This window comes from Odontesthes bonariensis, chromosome 15 (genome assembly GCF_027942865.1).
Source record: "Odontesthes bonariensis isolate fOdoBon6 chromosome 15, fOdoBon6.hap1, whole genome shotgun sequence".
NCBI classification, from domain to species: Eukaryota; Metazoa; Chordata; class Actinopteri; order Atheriniformes; family Atherinopsidae; genus Odontesthes; species Odontesthes bonariensis.
Window position 1 is genome coordinate 34,827,583 of NC_134520.1, and position 23,636 is coordinate 34,851,218.

General features: G+C 42.2%; 1 protein-coding gene across 1 annotated transcript; it reads right to left on the bottom strand.

Annotated features, from left to right (window-relative positions):
- Positions 1–965: 965 nt before the first annotated feature.
- Positions 966–23,636, bottom strand: vcam1b (vascular cell adhesion molecule 1b). The gene is made up of 9 exons (XM_075484494.1): positions 23,300–23,636; positions 22,179–22,469; positions 15,624–15,887; positions 14,373–14,642; positions 12,140–12,415; positions 7,653–7,955; positions 6,507–6,779; positions 1,865–2,125; positions 966–1,780 (listed from the first exon to the last, which is right to left on the bottom strand). The coding sequence occupies exons 1-9, from the start codon at positions 23,634–23,636 to the stop codon at positions 1,620–1,622; spliced, it is 2,436 nt and encodes an 811-aa protein (XP_075340609.1). The 3' UTR covers positions 966–1,619.

Genomic DNA, 23,636 nt, shown 5'->3' on the forward strand with positions numbered 1-23,636 from the left:
AGAACTATGGTATGTTTCAGGATCACCTGAGCCATCCCTAACTATAAGCTTTATCAGGAAGGAAAGTTTTAAGCCTGATCTTACAGGTAGAGAGGGGCCTGATAACTGAAGGCTCTGCCTCCCAAACTGGCAGCTGGTTCCACAGAGAGGGGCCTGATAACTGAAGGCTCTGCCTCCCAAACTGGCAGCTGGTTCCACAGAGAGGGGCCTGATAACTGAAGGCTCTGCCTCCCAAACTGGCAGCTGGTTCCACAGAGAGGGGCCTGATAACTGAAGGCTCTGCCTCCCAAACTGGCAGCTGGTTCCACAGAGAGGGGCCCGATAACTGAAGGCTCTGCCTCCCAGACTGGCAGCTGGTTCCACAGAGAGGGGCCTGATAACTGAAGGCTCTGCCTCCCAGACTGGCAGCTGGTTCCACAGAGAGGAGCCTGATAACTAAAGGCTCTGCCTCCCAGACTGGCAGCTGGTTCCACAGAGAGGGGCCTGATAACTGAAGGCTCTGCCTCCCAAACTGGCAGCTGGTTCCACAGAGAGGGGCCTGATAACTGAAGGCTCTGCCTCCCAAACCGGCAGCTGGTTCCACAGAGAGGGGCCTGATAACTGAAGGCTCTGCCTCCCAGACTGGCAGCTGCTTCCAACATGCTTTTATTCTGACCAGCTGATTGGTTTCAGTTTTGTATTATTGTGTTATTTTTCCAGCTTCCCAGACTTTCTGTTTCCCAGGAGAATTTCCTCCGTGAGCCAGAAAACACACTGAAAAACAAACGGTCCGTCTCTTAAATGTGTGTTTAGGAGCTGAAGCTCTGAACTGCAGCTCAGCCGTCGCCACGGCAACCGCCTGAGATTCTCCGCTTATGTCCGGCCAACGGAGACAAAAGCAAAAGTAAAAGTAAAAGTAAAAGCTGGGCAATTCCCAGAAATAACAATCCCAGAACATTAAAACACGTTGGCACAAGTCACAGAGGTCGAGTTAGGAAATAAATATCTTTAATAAAAGCAAAGAAGAAACGATTGTACACATCTAAAAAAACGAACAGCTCGTTAAACACCAACACCAACAGATCTGTGTTAAAAAGCTGGGCAACGTTTGTGCTTTCAGGCTGGAAAAAGTTCAGATTGGACACATTGTGACGGACGTTTTTTGGTACAGACGGCACTTATTACCACGTTTTGGGACACATTGAACAAATGTGATGATTAGGACGGGTGACTGTACGATATAATGAGGTAGAAGTCACAATTTGGAGGATGGCAGCAACATTTTACAACACTGTGGTCTCATTTCTGGCAGAGAGTTGCCCCGCGGTGGAAGCTACGTATTGGGGGAATTTAGATCCGTACATTCGGGAGGCTGAAGCCACGTGATGATGGTTAGAAGATGCATCGTATCCGCAGACCTGCAGAGGCCACCAGGATGTGGCAGCTAATGGGGCGCGATTGTCACATTTAGAGGCGCCAAAGCCTCATTTTGTAAGAATGTTTTAGTTTAGTAACCACCGTCCAGGAGTTAGCAGCCAAATTCTAGAGACTTGGTAGTCACATGACCTCTAACCACACGTCCAGGAGTGGAAGCCACGGTTTGGATCTCTGTAGCCGAGTCTGTTGGCTTCGTCTTGGCCTCAGGCTGAAGGTGGAGTCGACTGGGGCAGCTGGTAGAAGCCTTTCTTTCTGGATCTCCTCATGTAGTCGAGGAGCAGAGCCGAAGCCGCCAACCCGGCGGCCGCACAGATGACTGGGATGATGACGACGCCGAGGCTGGAAGGATGTCTGGAGCTGCTCTCTGCGGGAGGACAAAAAAGTTTGTGATGAACTTCAAACCATAAAGGAAATCCGAACATTTTCAGTCTTTTTCGGTCTCGCTAACCTCTGACGCTGATGCTGAAGACTTTGATCTGGAAGCCGAGGTCGTTGGTCACGTTGACCTGATACAGCCCCGAGTCTCTGGTGGTGACGTTGACCAAGAGGAAAGTGCCATTGCTGGAATAAAGCTCCGTTCCATTGGTCAGTTTCTTCAGAATCACGGCTGATGGCGGGAAGCTGATTGTTTGGCAGCAGACGGTGACATTTTGTCCCTGCTGGACCACCGTAGAGGGCAGGATGAGGACTGTGGTGTTCCTCGGGGGAGCTGAGCAACAAGGAAACAGAATGCAGTCAGAGGTCTCAGTTTGTGGACTTTTGCAGGTGTATTCTGCAGGTGTTACGGTGTATTCTGCAGTTGTTTTGGTGTATTCTGCAGGTGTTACGGTGTATTCTGCAGGTGTTACGGTGTATTCTGCAGGTGTTACGGTGTATTCTGCAGTTGTTACGGTGTATTCAGCAGGTGTTACGGTGTATTCTGCAGGTGTTACGGTGTATTCTGCAGGTGTTACGGTGTATTCTGCAGGTGTTACGGTGTATTCTGCAGGTGTTACGGTGTATTCTGCAGTTGTTACGGTGTATTCTGCAGTTGTTACAGTGTATTCTGCAGGTGTTACAGTGTATTCTGCAGGTGTTTTGGTGTATTGTGCACGTGTTACGGTGTATTCTGCAGGTGTTACGGTGTATTCTGCAGGTGTTACGGTGTATTCTGCAGGTGTTACGGTGTATTCTGCAGGTGTTACGGTGTATTCTGCAGGTGTTATGGTGTATTCTGCAGGTGTTACAGTGTATTGTGCACGTGTTACGGTGTATTCTGCAGGTGTTACGGTGTATTCTACAGGTGTTATGATGTATTCTGTAGGTATTATGATGTATTCTGCAGGTATTATGATGTATTCTGCAGGTATTATGGTGTATTCGGCAGGTGTTATGATGTATTCTGCAGGTGTTCAAATCAAATCAAATTTATTTGTATAGCACATTTCATGTACAAACAGTTCAAAGTGCTTTACATAAAATAAAAGCATTGCAGCAGGGAGTGCAAGAAGCATTAAAAATACATAAAATAATATAAAGAGAAACAAATAAAATCATTTAAATTCATTTAAAATCAGGCAACAGTCTAGATAAGTTAAAAGATATTTCATGCATAGACACATGAGAAAAGAAATGTTTTTAACCTGGATTTAAAAATGTCTTCATTTGGTGAAAGTTTAATCTCCACTGGCAGTTTGTTGTATGGCAGGTGTTACGGTGTATTCTACAGGTGTTACGGTGTATTCGGCAGGTGTTACGGTGTATTCGGCAGGCGTTTTGGTGTATTCGGCAGGTGTTACGGTGTATTCGGCAGGCGTTATTGTGTATTCGGCAGGTGTTACAGAGTATTCTACATGTGCTGTAGCACAACCTCTGTCTAAATACAACTTTGTGTTGCCTTTTCTTTATTACTCCTTATGAAGTGGCATATTTTACAACTAAGTTCAATCCATAAAGTGAAAAAGACCCATTATTGTCTGTTCAGTTAGTGATGAATGACAAAGAAAATCATTATGACGGAGCAGGTTTATTATTAAAACAGTCGAGTTTATCTCTTCTGTTGATGGATCTATTGGCTGCTTCACCTTCCGTCATGTTTAGCCGAGAAGATAAAAGAGCTCCCGTTCTGCGCTTTGTCACTCATCGTGTTTCCTGGCAGGTTAAGATTCACTCTGACACAACAGGAACACTTGAGGGAGAAGAATGTGTGGAGGTGAGAGTGATGACTAATTTCATCAGTAAGGAGGGTCATACTGAAGCCCCACTGCCCCCCAGCGATTAAAGGGAAGAGAAGTGGAGAAAACCTGCCCTGCCAGCTGCTTCCTGCTGAGTTCCAGCGTTACGTATCGGATCAGACGCAGCTTCCATCATTCATTCTGCAGTTTTATTCATTTAAATGCCTTTCCATAGATGGTTATAAGCGTCTTCCTGTGTAACAGCGTCTGGAAGCAGCTCAGCTGAACTTGATGACCTTTTGTTTTGATCTTCCACCAACACATCGTCACCTGATAGCGGACAGCCCCGTCATGGGGGTGGATGCCACACCGGTTTGCTTCTTTTTAGCTCGCACTTTGTCATGCAATTCCAGTTTCAGATCAACTGGGTGATTAAAGTCGGTTAAAGTTGCCTTATTTTCATCTCATGCTTAATTCTTTTTTCGTATGAGCCGAAATGTTTTCTTAAACCACGAAGGAAGTCCAGGTTTAGAAACTCCCTTTCATTGTTTTGTAGCTAGAAAAACATATTTCTGTCATGCTGTAATCAGTTCTGAGTGATATCTGATGTAACAGCAGCCTGGGTAGGTGTGTTAATGTGTGTGGCTGGATCGGTTTTATATTACTCCACATGACTTCCCGGTAGGAACGAGCTTTTCCTTTCATTGAGTTTATGACCCCGGCGCTGGCTGACCCTCATTGTTGTGAAACGAATCGATGGCTGTGTTCGAAACCGCCTACTTCTCCTACTAACTTTCACTTTTTTTAAGTTCCCGGATGCATACTAGATTCTCCTAAATGTTGGGTATGCATCATGAGGTTACTACTCACACTCAAACTACCCAAGATGCAACGTAACGTGACGTCGCCGATCGTCATTTCCTGTCAAAACGGCAGTTTCAAGCTAGCTACAACGAGGGTAGGTTAACTTCCTGTTTTCAAAACAAAAGCACCGATTGTATGGTAATGGCTTTCCCTATGATAAAAGGCAACGGGTATTTTATTTTGTGAAAATAACAGGAAGTGCGTTGCTCACTGCGGCTAGCTTTAGTAGCGCCGAATTCGTGGGAACAAAATGGTAAACAGCCGGTATTTTGTCAGGTTTTCAACACGTTGGGGATCTAAACGACTACTTTCTCACCTGAAAATGTTTCAAATGTTGCTAAAGTTTACAGAGTTTAGAGCTTAAGGGAAATCAGCTTCAGGCCGGCTGATTTCGGCTCGGGCAGGAGCAAAATGCAATGTGGGTAAACGCTCTGCATACTCTGATCGATGAGGATGTAGTATGCAGTATGCAGGATGCAGTATGGAAGTATGTAGTATGGAAGTATGTAGTATGCAGTATGTAGTATGGAAGTATGTAGTATGCAGTATGCAGTATGGAAGTATGTAGTATGCAGTATGCAGTATGCAGTATGGAAGTATGTAGTATGCAGTATGCAGTATGGAAGTATGTAGTATGCAGTATGTAGTATGGAAGTATGTAGTATGCAGTATGCAGTATGTAGTATGGAAGTATGTAGTATGGAAGTATGCAGTATGGAAGTATGCAGTATGCAGTATGGAAGTATGTAGTATGCAGTATGAAAGTATGTAGTATGCAGTATGGAAGTATGTAGTATGTAGTATGCAGTATGTAGTATGCAGTATTGAAGTATGCAGTATGCAGTATGAAAGTATGTAGTATGCAGTATGCAGTATGGAAGTATGCAGTATGTAGTATGCAGTATGTAGTATGCAGTATGTAGTATGCAGTATGTAGTATGTAGTATGCAGTATGTAGTATTCAGTATGTAGTATGCAGTATGCAGTATGTAGTATGCAGTATGTAGTATGTAGTATGTAGTATGCAGTATGTAGTATGTAGTATGCAGTATGTAGTATGTAGTATGCAACATGCAGTATGTAGTATGCAGTATGCAGTATATAGTATGTAGTATGTAGTATGGAAGTATGTAGTATGCAGTATGCAGTATGGAAGTATGTAGTATGCAGTATGTAGTATGGAAGTATGTAGTATGGAAGTATGTAGTATGGAAGTATGTAGTATGTAGTATGCAGTATGCAGTATGGAAGTATGTAGTATGCAGTATGGAAGTATGGAAGTATGTAGTATGCAGTATGGAAGTATGGAAGTATGTAGTATGTAGTATGCAGTATGTAGTATTGAAGTATGCAGTATGCAGTATGAAAGTATGTAGTATGCAGTATGCAGTATGGAAGTATGTAGTATGCAGTATGCAGTATGCAGTATGGAAGTATGTAGTATGCAGTATGTAGTATGCAGTATGTAGTATGTAGTATGCAGTATGCAGTATGCAGTATGTAGTATGCAGTATGTAGTATGCAGTATGCAGTATGTAGTATGCAGTATGTAGTATGTAGTATGCAGTATGTAGTATGTAGTATGCAGTATGTAGTATGTAGTATGCAACATGCAGTATGCAGTATGCAGTATGTAGTATGCAGTATATAGTATGTAGTATGTAGTATGCAGTATGTAGTATGCAGTATGTAGTATGTAGTATGCAGTATGTAGTATGTAGTATGCAGTATGTAGTATGCAGTATGCAGTATGTAGTATGCAGTATGTAGTATGTAGTATGCAGTATGTAGTATGCAGTATGTAGTATGCAGTATGTAGTATGCAGTATGCAGTATGTAGTATGTAGTATGCAGTATGCAGTATGCAGTATGCAGTATGTAGTATGTAGTATGCGGTTTCAAACACAGCCGATATGTCAAACCTGCATTTATTGTAAGTGAAGGGAGCATCATGGGAGAAAGTGAGAGGCCGACTTCTGATAACATAATATGATCAGGAAGTAGGAGCCGTGAGAAGCCGGAAATGTTTGAACATCTCCGAATCAAAGAGGAAGGAAGGAATTAAAATCTCACCTTTAACGGTGACGGAGCTGGAGACCATCTGGGAGCCGTGCCGGTTGGAGGCTTCACACCTGTAGAGGGCGGAGTCCTCCAGCAGGGCGGAGGGGAGGCTGAAGGTCAATGAGGAGGAGGAGGCGGCCTCGGTCCTCTTTAGCTCCTCCCCGTTCCTCATCAGCAGCAGCGTGGGAGGAGGAGCCCCGTCGGAGCGACAGGTGAACGTCACCGGCTGACCCTCCACCACCTCCTCACCTGGACTCACCGACAGGGAGGTCGTCCTCGGAGGATCTGAGTCACCAACGGAAAACAAGTTTAACATCGTCTGTAAAGGGCTGTAGAAATAAAGTACATTTACATTAAAACCATGATCGGTGTTGAGCGAGGTTAGCTAAACATAAACTGGTTGAATGTTAGCTTAACTAACCCAGAATATGAGTTTAAAACATCTGGAATCCGAGTTAACATCAACAACTGATCCCAGATTTAGATAAAGACAATATTCTGAGCTGATTAAACCCAAACTTTATCTGAGATAAATCCTGATGTGTCAGATTTGGGCTCAACAGAACCATCAGAAGAGACGATTAAAAGCAGAATCAGACAGTAATCGTTCCGGTTCTGGAATGACACGCAGGGGCGCCAAAAAGGGGGGTAAAAGGAGAAGGATTCTAGGGGCCCATGATTAAGAGGGGCCCAGAGAGGCCCTAATAAAATTATAATACTGACAAAAAATAACATGACACTAAGTTATTAACTAACCTATAATCACAAATATATTCTATTTACAATTATCTGGTAACAATAACTGTATTTGTTTTGGAAACATTACGTTTATGTTTTGTATTTTTCAGGTAGCCTAATTAAGAGTCAGAATGAGAGTATCAGTGTTGCAGCAAATAAATTAATTCCATCGGATTCCTCGTGCTCAGTGTTTACCTACCTCAACTGTCATGTTTTTCTTTTTTCACAAATATGGGAACGATAGTCAGAAATACCATTAAAATGCATCGTTTTATGTAAAATAGCATCACAAATTTTCGCCGACCTCCTGGCCGGCTGTTTGGGGGGCCCAGTAAAAATTATTTTCATGGGGCCCAAAATCCCTAGCGGCGCCCCTGAGGACACGTAAACACATTATTTCCAGGATAAAAACCCACTCACAGTGGACCTGCAGAGGGACGCTGGTCCTTCTGGACCGCCACGCGTTCCCGTCCTCCGTCAGCAGCTCGACTGTGCAGGTCAGCACCTCCTGATCCTCGTTGACCCGGTGTTTCAGAACAGAAGAGATGTTCTGTAAAGAGCCGAGGAATCTGAACAGCTCTGACATCAGCGTCGTGTTCCCCGACAGCCAGCGGACCCTCAGCTGATTGGCTGAGAAGACGTTGATGACGTCACAGCGGAACTCGGCCTCCTGGCCGAGCAGGACGGGACCAGAATCCTCCAGAACAGGATCGGATGGCAACGCTGGGGAGACAAAAACCAGCACAGATTCATTCACAAATGAAAGATTTTAAAGAAAACGGCTTATTTAAAAGCCAGTCGACCCACAGAGACCCGACACCTGAGCTCAGGACTGATCTTATGTCACCAACGTTTCATTATTTGGTTGGACAACATCAACACGAACACGGAGACAGACGGCAGTTCTGGTCTGAGAGTCGCATGAAGGCTTAAAACAGAAAAAAGAAGAGACGTCTAAACTTTCCTAATTCCTTAATTACTGATCTTCAGCGCCTTAAACATCAAAACAGCGCTCTCAGTTAGTTAGCTTAAGACCTCTAAAACATCTTCAGCAACCTTTAAACCCTTCATGACGACTTCCTCAACCTTAGAAACCTCTAAAAACTCCTTGAGGACCACTGGATCTACTTCCAGACCTCTAACAACTCCTTAAGGACCTCTAGAAACTCCTTAAGGACCTCTGGATCTACTTCCAGACCTCTAACAACTCCTTAAGGACCTCTAGAAACTCCTTAAGGACCTCTGGATCTACTTCCAGACCTCTTAAAACTCCTTGTGGACCTCTGGATCTACTTCCAGACCTCTAACAACTCCTTAAGGACCTCTAGAAACTCCTCAAAGACCTCTGGATCTACTTCCAGACCTCTTAAAACTCCTTAAGGACCTCAGGATTGTCTTCCAGACCTCTAAGAATTCCTCAAGAACCTCTGGATCTACTTCCAGACCTCTAAAAACTCCTTAAGGACCTCGGGATTGTCTTCCAGACCTCTAAGAACTCCTTAAGGACCTCTGGATCTACTTCCGGACCTCTGGCTCTACTTCCGAATCTCTTAAAACTCCTTAAGGACCTCTGGATCTACTTCCATACCTCTAAAAACTCCTTAAGGACCTCTGGCTCCACTTCCAGACCTCTTAAAACTCCTTAAGGACTGGCTCCACTTCCATACCTCTAAAAACTCCTTAAGGACCTCTGGCTCTACTTCCAGACCTCTTAAAACTCCTTAAGGACCTCTGGATCTACTTCCATACCTCTAAAAACTCCTTAAGGACCTCTGGATCTACTTCCAGACCCCTAAAAACTCCTTAAAGACTTCTGGATCTACTTCCAGACCTCTAAAAACTCCTTAAGGACCTCTGGCTCTACTTCCAGATCCCTAAAAACTCCTTAAAGACTTCTGGATCTACTTCCATACCTCTAAAAACTCCTTAAGGACCTCTGGCTCCACTTCCAGACCTCTTAAAACTCCTTAAGGACCTCTGGATCTACTTCCATAGCTCTAAAAACTCCTTAAGGACCTCTGGCTCCACTTCCAGACCTCTTAAAACTCCTTAAGGACCTCTGGATCTACTTCCATACCTCTAAAAACTCCTTAAGGACCTCTGGCTCCACTTCCAGACCTCTTAAAACTCCTTAAGGACCTCTGGATCTACTTCCATAGCTCTAAAAACTCCTTAAGGACCTCTGGCTCCACTTCCAGACCTCTTAAAACTCCTTAAGGACCTCTGGATCTACTTCCAGACCTCTAAAAACTCCTTAAGGACCTCTGGCTCTACTTCCGAATCTCTTAAAACTCCTTAAGGACCTCTGGATCTACTTCCGAATCTCTTAAAACTCCTTAAGGACCTCTGGATCTACTTCCATACCTCTAAAAACTCCTTAAAGACTTCTGGATCTACTTCCAGACCTCTAAAAACTCCTTAAGGACCTCTGGCTCTACTTCCGAATCCCTTAAAACTCCTTAAGGACCTCTGGATCTACTTCCGAACCTCTTAAAACTCCTAAGAAGTCTCCATTTCCTTCTTCACCAGAGGTCATAGGAAGAAAAAAAAACCTCCACGACATCTTCCAGACCCCTAAAAATCCCCAAAAACCTACAAAGGAGTTGAAGGACCAGGAGGTTTGAGGTTTGAGTAAAATCTTTTTCTGGAAACTCTCAGGATTTAAAGGAGGATGTTTTCATTCCTGGAAGGGAGCTTTGGGTCTCGGTGGTTTATTAAACATTCTTGTTTAATACTTTGGACGGGCAGCGATCGGAGCACTTTGGATCGGGGGCTTAAAGGGGGGCACGTTGTTGCTTTCAGCCTCGGTTTCTGAGTGGATGAACTCCTGACTTCAAACCGCCGCCTGATGAAACCACTTCATGTCAGAAACAGCGACTCCTCTCCTTCCCTCTGCGTGGGAAGGTTTCACAGTGTTTTAATTACACGGGGGATGAGTGTGTGTGCGGGGGTGTCGGGTATTTGGCCGGTTTCTTCATCGTTTGTAAAGTTTGTCCTCCTCATCTCAGACTACGACCATAAGCCTGCTTATTATCCAACATTCTTGTTAAGAGTCTCAACCCCCCCCCGGAGCTTTCTGGAACTGCTCAGAAACAATTGTTTAGTTTGAAAACGCTTATCGGAAACAGCCTCGGTTACTCAAAAAAAGGAGGAACTTCTGCATTCTGCATTCACAGGGACTATTTTCAGCTCCTGGGAGTATTTTTGGCAGCGTGACGAAGGATCACGCCGCCCACCGTTGTGGTTAACAGTGGAACTATTTGCTGACAACAAGAAAAACAAACACACAAAGATGTGTGAGGAAGTGTCGCTCCTCTCCGACACTGAATCAACAGTGTGAAACTCTCCGACCTTTGACCTCTGCGAGCGCAGCGGCAGGACTGAACGTGTCCAAATAAAAAGGCCGGCTGAGAGGAGATGAATCACCGCCATGATTCATGTGTGGATTCATCTCTGCGCACTCCTTAAGAAGCCTCTGATTTATGAGAAGTTTCTCTCCTCTATTAAACTCCCACAGAGCTACCAGCCTGTCAGGACTGCTGGGAAAAATCAGAGAGACGAGTTTGAATCATTCTTAAGTATTACACAGCAACGACCCACTGGTTTTTCTCCAGCTCCTTTAAAGTTACAGCTCATTTTCTACTACTTTCAACGTGTAAAGTCACATAAATAAGTGAAGACGGTTTCAGCTTCCTCTTTGTTCTGTTAAATCTTCTTCAGCTCTCAGAAGTTTTATTAAAAACTAGGACTGGGCAACGATTAAAATGTTTAATCTAATTAATCACATGATTTCCCTGATTAATCGCGATTAATCGCATTTGTACGCAGAATCCAAAAATGAATCCAAAAGTAGCGTATAGCTTTTAGCATTTAGCTTTATTTTAAATGTGCTGCCATATGAATGAAAGTGCCATAACATTTGTTGTGCAAACACACTTTTAACATCAGCATCTTTCTGTAGTTTTTATGTAGAAGCCTCGCTCCACTGTCTGTTTCCTTGAATGACTTGCTGCTATCAGTTGTGTGTTTTGCCTTTAAGTGATATTTTAGACTGGAACTACTACGCTGAGAAGACAATTCAACTTGGCAGTGTTTACAGATGACTTTGGTTCTGTCGACTCCGCCGTCTGGAAGAACTTTCAAATGAAAATGGCCGAGTAAAAGTTCCGTACCCTTCTCCATGTTTGGTGGATCCGCCGATTACTTTCTTTTCCTGTTCCACAGCAGACAGCAGCAGACTTTTACAGAATAAAAGCCTGTGAGCAACAGACTTTTACAAAATAAAAGCCTGTGAGCAACATACTTTTACAAAATAAAAGCCTGTGAGCAACAGACTTTTACAAAATAAAAGCCTGTGAGCAGCAGACTTTTACAAAATAAAAGCCTGTGAGCAACATACTTTTACAAAATAAAAGCCTGTGAGCAACAGACTTTTACAAAATAAAAGCCTGTGAGCAACATACTTTTACAAAATAAAAGCCTGTGAGCAACAGACTTTTACAAAATAAAAGCCTGTGAGCAACATACTTTTACAAAATAAAAGCCTGTGAGCAACAGACTTTTACAAAATAAAAGCCTGTGAGCAACAGACTTTTACAAAATAAAAGCCTGTGAGCAACATACTTTAAAAAAATAAAAGCCTGTGAGCGACAGACTTTTACAAAATAAAAGCCTGTGAGCAACATACTTTAAAAAAATAAAAGCCTGTGAGCAACAGACTTTTACAATAATAAAAGCCTGTGAGCAACAGACTTTTACAATAATAAAATAAATAATAAAACCTGCGTTAATGCGCGATAAAATATTTATCGACATTAAATAATTAACGAGTTAACGCGATAATAACGAGTTAACTCGCCCAGCCCTATTTAAAAACGCTAAAAGTCCTAAAGGCCCCTCAGACTCACAGTAGACGTGGACGTGGATGTCTCTGGTCCTGATGACGGCGTCGCACTCGGCCTCGCAGCTGTATCCCCCCTCGTGCTGGAGGTCCAGCCCCCGCAGGTGGAGCAGGGACAGCCCGTCCTGCTGCCTCGTCCTCTGGAGGACGGTCCTGTTCTGGTCCGTCCTCCTCCAGGTGAGGACGGTGGGGCGCGGGCACCCGGAGGCCCTGCAGGTCACGGTCAGAGCCGAGCCCCGTTCTGCTGAGAGCCGAGGACTCGCCTCCACCTGCAGAGGGTGAGCTGAGCGACAGGTTCGTACAGTGGTTAACTCGCATTAAAACTGATTCATCAAAGGAAATCTATCACGACTGATGACCAGTTCTGTCTCTGTCATACAGGCTTATGTGTTCCTTTCATTTGTGGTTCTACGAAGGTTTAACAAGCCGAGCAGGGGGCGTCCCTCTTTACCTTTAAAGATCTCTCATCTTATCTCTTATATATTATACACTCCAGCATATCTGAACATACAGAGAATGACTAAATGTGAGACTGTGTGAACATTAACACTCCCGAGCACCGACAGCAAGTCGGAAATTAACACAAAAATATGTAAATGGCCGAATAAAAAGGTTTACATTATGATAAATGATCATTGATGCAAAAATAATTGAGCAGAATGTGAAATTAATACATGTTTTAGTTGAATTTTAAACTGGTTTTTGTTAATGTTGCCATTTATCAATATTATTGAATTTTAGTAGCATTTCAGATCATATAAACTTATTAATTTAGCAATTTATATATATATATATATCATATCTTTGTAGTTAGTTTCTGATTATTTGCAAGTTGCATCGATGAAAGAAGCATTTGGCGCCTGTAAACAAACAACTGTTTCTCCGGACAAACTGCGTCTTTCTTTGCATCTTCTTCAGATTTTCTACCAAGCTTTTTCTACGAAAAAACACTGTTTTTAACGTCTGTTACGATGCGTAACCATGGCAACGTGAAAGTTGCAGCTAACTGAACTTTACGAAGCCCGAGCAATGCCTGGAATAAGAGCCTAAATAAAAAAAATAGAGATGAAGAGGAGACGTCTAGGATTCAGAGCAGGAAAGAAATGGAGGAAAAGGAAGAGGAAGTTTAAACCATTTCTTCCCTCGATCATCAGGGGAAATGTGAGATCACTGGTGGATAAAATGGACGAGCTTGGAGCTTTTACTGCACTGAAGCTTGAAAGTTGTTCCTCATTTCAAAGTCAAAACAACGAATGAATCTTTGAACTTTAAACTCAAGAAGAAGAAAGAACCACAACCAGAGAGACATTTGTGATTCAAACTGGCTTCTCTGCAGAGGATGTTTAAGACAAAACTCCCATAACTTAATAAAATTAACTATAAAGTTCTGATTATTGATCCTCCACTCGTCTCCAAAGAGAAAAAGACAACCCCTCTCCTCGGTCAACAGTGCAGGGAAAAGAATTCAAAACAGTTACGATCTCTTGTTTCAGGATGATTACATTTAAATTCTTCTCATCAAAGACAAATAAGCTCATCAAGCCAGGAAGTTATGAGCTCTTCAGTTATTAAACCAGCTATTTGTTTAAATCAGGAACCAGACAAAACAGTAAATTATCTTAAAAACAACTGAATACCTGCAGGTCAGGCTCACAAAGCTCCGATTTTATCATCTTTAAAGCCTCCAAACTCCAGCTGTGTCTGATTCTCAAAGTACGGCAACAACAGGACCTTAATTTAAGAGTTTTAACTCACAGTTTGCATCTTTAAAAGATGTAAAAGTAGTTTTAGGTTTCATATATTAACATTATATCATCCAACATGGCTTACCAAACTGGACTGAATTCAAAGATTCACTCATAAAATAATAGATTTTGGAATAATTTCCTGAATTTGAAGAATTTTCTTTGGAGTTTTGTTGGTTTTATGGGAAACTCGTTAAATAAAACTGTCAATAAAACCCAAAAAAGATTAAAGTATGAAGATAAAAGTCAGAAAACAAAGAATTTACTGGCAGTAAAAGTGGTTTTAGGTTTTATATATTAACATTATATCATCCAACATGGCTTCCTAAACTGGGCTGAATTCAAAGATTCACTCGTAAAATAATAGTTTTTGTAATAATTTCTTGAATTTGAAGAGTTTTCTTTGGAGTTTTGTTGGTTTTATGGGAAACTCGTTAAATAAAACTGCCAAAACAAAGATTAAAGTATTAAGATAAAAGTCAGAAAACAAAGTACCTCTGACGGTGACGGAGCTGGACACCATCTGGGAGTCGTGCCGGTTGGAGGCTTCACACCTGTAGAGGGCGGAGTCTTCCAGCAGGGCGGAGGGGAGGCTGAAGTTTAGCAAAGAGGAGGCGGAGTCACTCACCGCAAGCTCCTCCTCCCCCTTCCTCAAAACTAACGTGGGGGTCGGAAAGCCGTCCGAGCGACAGGTGAACGTCACCCGCTGACCCTCCACCACCTCCGTACCTGGACTCACCGACAGGGAGGTGTGGGTGGGCGGAGCTGTGGGGGGGACAGGTGTGACAGTTATTATGGAAACATGTGGCAATAAATCAAAATCAAATTTATTTGTAGCACATTTCATGTACAAAGATATCGTGTATGAAATTGTATCAGGTTTCCTCATACAATTTAAATGTTTAATAGTTGTATGTACATAAACCTAGAAATACCACATAAACTTTACTCTGAAAGTGTATCGTTAAAATCTACTAAGTTCATTCATAACTGCAAATACTACAGATATATAAAATTTACTTAAAATTTTGAGTAAAATTATGTTCCTCCCTATGAAAAACAAGTAGACTTTACTTAGTTTGTTTAAATAAACATGACTTAAAACTTAGATGTAATTAAGTAAATGTTACTTAATATTTTCAAAACTTGTGTTTTATGGTAAGTAAAATTTACCTGATATTGCAGCATTAATTATTACTTAAATAATTTGAGTGCAAATACTTAAGTAATCTTATGAGTTGTTTTTTTTTCAGTTTTGTTGGTTTTATGGGAAACTAATTTAATAAAACTGCCAATAAAACCCAAAAAAGATTTAAGTATGAAGATAAAAGTCAGAAATCAAAGTATTTACTGGCAGTAAAAGTGCTTTTAGGTTCTATATATTAACATTATATCATCCAACATGGCTTCCTAAACTGGGCTGAATTCAAATATTCACTCGTAAAAAAATAGATTTTGTAATAATTTCGAAGTTTTCTTTGGTATTTTGTTGGTTTTATGGGAAACTAATTGAAAGGGTTTTTTAAGTAAATCTTACGAGTTGTTTTTTTCAGTGCACATAAAGTTGTGTATCGTCTGCATAAACTGTGATAATTGATGTTAAAGTTCTGCAATATCTGACCCAAAGGGAGCAAGTTAAACAGAAGAGGTCCAAGAATTGACCCCTGGGGGACTCCAAAAGTCGGAGGCCTGGAAGGGACACACAGAAGGCAAAAGGATAAAGAACGAGTCAGGACAGATTCTCACCGTGAACCGTGACGCTCACAGCGGCGGTGACATTTCCTTCGCTGTTTTGGGCCTCGCAGTCGTAGCGCCCAGCATCAGCGAGCCTCGCCGCCCCGAAGACGAGCCGACCCCCTCGACCTCGCCGCAGAGACCGGCCGTCCGCCGTCCTGAAGCTCCACGTGACGCTCGGCTCGGGGTTTCCCTCTGCGGAACAGTTGAGCGTCAGCGGAGAGTCCGCCATCACCTCCACCACGGAGTCCGATACCGCCACGAAAACAGGAGCATCTGCAGGCGAGAGGGGGCGGAGTCAAGGTTCTGATCTGCTGGGATGAATAGGTCCGACCAGGGCAGGAGGAAACCGACAGCAGGAGTCAGGACTCAGAACCAGACCAACAGGAGTAAGATCCAGACAGCCCCGTGGCCTCAATACGAGTCCGGTTCGTCCGACTCTGAATCCAAGTCCGGATCAGAATCCTGTTTGTCTGGACTCGGATTCAGATTTAGACCAACAGGACTCAGATTTAGACCAACAGGACTCAGATTTAGACCAACAGGACTCAGATTTAGACCAACAGGACTCAGATTTAGACCAACAGGAGTCAGATTTAGACCAACAGGACTCAGATTTAGACCAACAGGACTCAGATTTAGACCAACAGGACTCAGATTTAGACCAACATAACTCAGATTTAGACCAACAGGAGTCAGATTTAGACGAGATTTAGACCAACATAACTCAGATTTAGACCAACAGGACTCAGATTTAGACCAACAGGATTCAGATTTAGACCAACAGGACTCAGATTTAGACCAACAGGACTCAGATTTAGACCAACAGGACTCAGATTTAGACCAACAGGAGTCAGATTTAGACCAACAGGACTCAGATTTAGACCAACATAACTCAGATTTAGACCAACAGAACTCAGATTTAGACCAACAGGATTCAGATTTAGACCAACAGAACTCAGATTTAGACCAACAGGATTCAGATTTAGACCAACAGGATTCAGATTTAGACCAACAGGATTCAGATTTAGACCAACAGGATTCAGATTTAGACCAACAGGATTCAGATTTAGACCAACAGTACTCAGATTTAGACCAGATTTAGACCAACAGAACTCAGATTTAGACCAACAGAACTCAGATTTAGACCAACAGGACTCAGATTTAGACCAACAGGATTCAGATTTAGACCAACAGAACTCAGATTTAGACCAACAGGATTCAGATTTAGACCAACAGAACTCAGATTTAGACCAACAGTACTCAGATTTAGACCAGATTTAGACCAACATAACTCAGATTTAGACCAACAGAACTCAGATTTAGACCAACAGGATTCAGATTTAGACCAACATAACTCAGATTTAGACCAACAGGATTCAGATTTAGACCAACATAACTCAGATTTAGACCAACAGGATTCAGATTTAAACCAACAGAACTCAGATTTAGACCAACAGGATTCAGATTTAGACCAACAGGATTCAGATTTAGACCAACAGAACTCAGATTTAGACCAACAGTACTCAGATTTAGACCAACAGAACTCAGATTTAGACCAACAGAACTCAGATTTAGACCAACAGGATTCAGATTTAGACCAACAGAACTCAGATTTAGACCAACAGGATTCAGATTTAGACCAACAGAACTCAGATTTAGACCAACAGGACTCAGATTTAGACCAACAGGATTCAGATTTAGACCAACAGAACTCAGATTTAGACCAACAGTACTCAGATTTAGACCAGATTTAGACCAACATAACTCAGATTTAGACCAACAGAACTCAGATTTAGACCAACAGGATTCAGATTTAGACCAACATAACTCAGATTTAGACCAACAGGATTCAGATTTAGACCAACAGAACTCAGATTTAGACCAACAGTACTCAGATTTAGACCAACATAACTCAGATTTAGACCAACAGAACTCAGATTTAGACCAACAGGATTCAGATTTAGACCAACATAACTCAGATTTAGACCAACAGAACTCAGATTTAGACCAACAGGATTCAGATTTAGACCAACATAACTCAGATTTAGACCAACAGGATTCAGATTTAGACCAACAGAACTCAGATTTAGACCAACATAACTCAGATTTAGACCAACAGGAGTCAGATTTAGACGAGATTTAGACCAACATAACTCAGATTTAGACCAACAGGACTCAGATTTAGACCAACAGGATTCAGATTTAGACCAACAGGACTCAGATTTAGACCAACAGGACTCAGATTTAGACCAACAGGACTCAGATTTAGACCAACAGGAGTCAGATTTAGACCAACAGGACTCAGATTTAGACCAACATAACTCAGATTTAGACCAACAGAACTCAGATTTAGACCAACAGGATTCAGATTTAGACCAACAGAACTCAGATTTAGACCAACAGGATTCAGATTTAGACCAACAGGATTCAGATTTAGACCAACAGGATTCAGATTTAGACCAACAGGATTCAGATTTAGACCAACAGGATTCAGATTTAGACCAACAGTACTCAGATTTAGACCAGATTTAGACCAACAGAACTCAGATTTAGACCAACAGAACTCAGATTTAGACCAACAGGACTCAGATTTAGACCAACAGGATTCAGATTTAGACCAACAGAACTCAGATTTAGACCAACAGGATTCAGATTTAGACCAACAGAACTCAGATTTAGACCAACAGTACTCAGATTTAGACCAGATTTAGACCAACATAACTCAGATTTAGACCAACAGAACTCAGATTTAGACCAACAGGATTCAGATTTAGACCAACATAACTCAGATTTAGACCAACAGGATTCAGATTTAGACCAACATAACTCAGATTTAGACCAACAGGATTCAGATTTAAACCAACAGAACTCAGATTTAGACCAACAGGATTCAGATTTAGACCAACAGGATTCAGATTTAGACCAACAGAACTCAGATTTAGACCAACAGTACTCAGATTTAGACCAACAGAACTCAGATTTAGACCAACAGAACTCAGATTTAGACCAACAGGATTCAGATTTAGACCAACAGAACTCAGATTTAGACCAACAGGATTCAGATTTAGACCAACAGAACTCAGATTTAGACCAACAGGACTCAGATTTAGACCAACAGGATTCAGATTTAGACCAACAGAACTCAGATTTAGACCAACAGTACTCAGATTTAGACCAGATTTAGACCAACATAACTCAGATTTAGACCAACAGAACTCAGATTTAGACCAACAGGATTCAGATTTAGACCAACATAACTCAGATTTAGACCAACAGGATTCAGATTTAGACCAACAGAACTCAGATTTAGACCAACAGTACTCAGATTTAGACCAACATAACTCAGATTTAGACCAACAGAACTCAGATTTAGACCAACAGGATTCAGATTTAGACCAACATAACTCAGATTTAGACCAACAGAACTCAGATTTAGACCAACAGGATTCAGATTTAGACCAACATAACTCAGATTTAGACCAACAGGATTCAGATTTAGACCAACAGAACTCAGATTTAGACCAACAGTACTCAGATTTAGACCAACATAACTCAGATTTAGACCAACAGAACTCAGATTTAGACCAACAGGATTCAGATTTAGACCAACATAACTCAGATTTAGACCAACAGGATTCAGATTTAGACCAACAGGATTCAGATTTAGACCAACAGAACTCAGATTTAGACCAACAGTACTCAGATTTAGACCAACATAACTCAGATTTAGACCAACAGAACTCAGATTTAGACCAACAGGACTCAGATTTAGACCAACATAACTCAGATTTAGACCAACAGAACTCAGATTTAGACCAACAGGATTCAGATTTAGACCAACAGAACTCAGATTTAGACCAACAGGATTCAGATTTAGACCAACATAACTCAGATTTAGACCAACAGAACTCAGATTTAGACCAACAGAACTCAGATTTAGACCAACAGGATTCAGATTTAGACCAACAGGATTCAGATTTAGACCAACAGGATTCAGATTTAGACCAACAGGATTCAGATTTAGACCAACAGGATTCAGATTTAGACCAACAGTACTCAGATTTAGACCAGATTTAGACCAACAGAACTCAGATTTAGACCAACAGAACTCAGATTTAGACCAACAGGACTCAGATTTAGACCAACAGGATTCAGATTTAGACCAACAGAACTCAGATTTAGACCAACAGGATTCAGATTTAGACCAACAGAACTCAGATTTAGACCAACAGTACTCAGATTTAGACCAGATTTAGACCAACATAACTCAGATTTAGACCAACAGAACTCAGATTTAGACCAACAGGATTCAGATTTAGACCAACATAACTCAGATTTAGACCAACAGGATTCAGATTTAGACCAACAGGACTCAGATTTAGACCAACATAACTCAGATTTAGACCAACAGTACTCAGATTTAGACCAGATTTAGACCAACATAACTCAGATTTAGACCAACAGGATTCAGATTTAGACCAACAGAACTCAGATTTAGACCAACAGGATTCAGATTTAGACCAACAGGACTCAGATTTAGACCAACAGGAGTCAGATTTAGACCAACAGGAGTCAGATTTAGACCAACAGGATTCAGATTTAGACCAACAGGACTCAGATTTAGACCAACAGGAGTCAGATTTAGACCAACAGAACTCAGATTTAGACCAACAGAACTCAGATTTAGACCAACAGGACTCAGATTTAGACCAACAGGATTCAGATTTAGACCAACAGAACTCAGATTTAGACCAACAGGATTCAGATTTAGACCAACAGAACTCAGATTTAGACCAACAGTACTCAGATTTAGACCAGATTTAGACCAACATAACTCAGATTTAGACCAACAGAACTCAGATTTAGACCAACAGGATTCAGATTTAGACCAACATAACTCAGATTTAGACCAACAGGATTCAGATTTAGACCAACAGAACTCAGATTTAGACCAACAGTACTCAGATTTAGACCAACATAACTCAGATTTAGACCAACAGAACTCAGATTTAGACCAACAGGATTCAGATTTAGACCAACAGAACTCAGATTTAGACCAACAGGATTCAGATTTAGACCAACAGGACTCAGATTTAGACCAACAGGAGTCAGATTTAGACCAACAGGAGTCAGATTTAGACCAACAGTACTCAGATTTAGACCAACATAACTCAGATTTAGACCAACAGAACTCAGATTTAGACCAACAGGATTCAGATTTAGACCAACATAACTCAGATTTAGACCAACAGGATTCAGATTTAGACCAACAGGAGTCAGATTTAGACCAACAGGACTCAGATTTAGACCAACATAACTCAGATTTAGACCAACAGGACTCAGATTTAGACCAACAGGATTCAGATTTAGACCAACAGAACTCAGATTTAGACCAACAGGATTCAGATTTAGACCAACAGGATTCAGATTTAGACCAACAGGATTCAGATTTAGACCAACAGGATTCAGATTTAGACCAACAGGATTCAGATTTAGACCAACAGTACTCAGATTTAGACCAGATTTAGACCAACAGAACTCAGATTTAGACCAACAGAACTCAGATTTAGACCAACAGGACTCAGATTTAGACCAACAGGATTCAGATTTAGACCAACATAACTCAGATTTAGACCAACAGGATTCAGATTTAGACCAACAGAACTCAGATTTAGACCAACAGTACTCAGATTTAGACCAGATTTAGACCAACATAACTCAGATTTAGACCAACAGGATTCAGATTTAGACCAACAGAACTCAGATTTAGACCAACAGGATTCAGATTTAGACCAACAGGACTCAGATTTAGACCAACAGGATTCAGATTTAGACCAACAGGATTCAGATTTAGACCAACAGAACTCAGATTTAGACCAACAGGATTCAGATTTAGACCAACAGAACTCAGATTTAGACCAACAGGATTCAGATTTAGACCAACAGGAGTCAGATTTAGACCAACAGGAGTCAGATTTAGACCAACAGGACTCAGATTTAGACCAACATAACTCAGATTTAGACCAACATAACTCAGATTTAGACCAAAAGAACTCAGATTTAGACCAACAGGATTCAGATTTAGACCAACAGGATTCAGATTTAGACCAACAGGATTCAGATTTAGACCAACAGGAGTCAGATTTAGACCAACAGGAGTCAGATTTAGACCAACAGGAGTCAGATTTAGACCAACAGGATTCAGATTTAGACCAACAGGAGTCAGATTTAGACCAACAGGATTCAGATTTGCACCAACAGAACTCAGATTTAGACCAACAGGATTCAGATTTACACCAACAGAACTCAGATTTAGACCAACATAACTCAGATTTAGACCAACAGAACTCAGATTTAGACCAACAGGATTAAGATTTAGACCAACAGGACTCAGATTTAGACCAACAGGATTCAGATTTAGACCAAAACGACTCAGATCCAGAGATCCTCGTGGCCTGAATCTGAGTCCGGATCAGAATCCTGTTTGTCAGGATTTGGACTCGGACTCGGGGCTTATATTCAGGTGTTGGTACTAGGAGGCAGACTAGAGCGACTTGGACTCACAGAGGACGTTTAAGGAGATGCTGGACTCTCTGGTCCGGTTCCCGGCCGGCAGGCCCGGCAGCTCCAGCGTAGCCCTGCAGGTGACGCTCCCTCCAGAGTCCCGTTTCCGGGGCGTGAACCTGTACTCGGACCGCTCCGACCCGACGAAGCTGCTCAGGACCGCGTCTCCTCTCAGCCAGGTGAGGGTCAGGTGCTCGGTGGGATACAGGTCGCTCACCCGGCAGGTCAGGCTGGACTCCGCCCCCAGTCTTAGGTGGTCCTGACCTGCGATCACAGGGTCCGAGGGGAAGGCTGGAACCAGAGGACGGGTCAGAATCAGAAGTCTCAGACTGTGTTCGAAACCGCATACTTCTCCTACTAACTTTAACTTTTTTTAAGTTCCCGGATGCATACTAGATTCTCCTAAATGTTGGGTATGCATCATGAGGTTACTACTCATACTCAAACTACCCAAGATGCGACGTAACGTGACGTCGCCGATCGTCATTTCCTGTCAAAACGGCAGTTTCAAGCTAGCTACAACGAGGGTACGTTCACTTCCTGTTTTCAAAACAAAAGCACCAATTGTATGGTAATGGCTTTCCCTATGATAAAAGGCAACGGGTATTTTATTTTGTGAAAATAACCGGAAGTGCGTTGCTCACTGCGGCTAGCTTTAGTAGCGCCAAATTCGTAGGAACAAAATTGTAAACAGCCGGTATTTTGTCAGGTTTTCAACACGTTGGGGATCTAAACGACTACTTTCTCGCCTGAAAATGTTTCAAATGTTGCTAAAGTTTACAGAGTTTAGAGCTTAAGGGAAATCAGCTTCAGGCCGGCTGATTTCGGCTCGGGCAGGAGCGAAATGCATTGTGGGTAAATGCTTTGCATACTGTGCACATTTAGGAGAATCTAGTATGCATCCGGGAACTTAAAAAAAGTTAAAGTTAGTAGGAGTGGTAGGCGGTTTTGAACACAGCCTATGTAGTATGTAGTATGCAGTATGTAGTATGTAGTATGCAGTAGGCGGTTACGAACACAGTCTATGTAGTATGTAGTATGCGGTATGTAGTATGCAGTATGTAGTATGTGGTTTCGAACACAGCCTCAGATTATTACAGAAGCAGGAAGTAAAAACTCACAGTAAACCTGCACGTTGGTGATGACGTGCCGCTCCACGCCGCAGCGGACTTTGCACAGCAGCGCGCCTTCGTGCTCCGGCATCACCGGGTCGATGGTCAGCACGGAGTGGGTCCGGTTGGTGCCGACCGAGGCGGTCAGGGGGTTGTCCCCCATCCAGGACCAGGACACGACCGGCACCGTGGGACAGTCCCGGATCCGGCAGATCAGCTGCTGACGATCCCCCAGCCGGAACAGAGGCCGAGCGGGCAGCACGTTCACCTGCAGTCCCTGAACGCACCACGAAGCTGCAAGGATCAGCGCTGTGGAGAGACACAGAAACACTGATGTAACATACAT

Bases quoted from the DNA above. Each gene is read 5' to 3' on its own strand.
- vcam1b (XM_075484494.1), bottom strand. From the start codon at position 23,636: ATGTATGTTACATCAGTGTTTCTGTGTCTCTCCACAGCGCTGATCCTT. The intron at 7,956-12,139 runs GTGAGTCTGAGG...TTGTCTCCCCAG, and splicing joins CATCCACGTCCACGTCTACT to CGTTGCCATCCGATCCTGTT. The intron at 2,126-6,506 runs GTGAGATTTTAA...CTTGTTGCTCAG, and splicing joins CAGCTCCGTCACCGTTAAAG to CTCCCCCGAGGAACACCACA.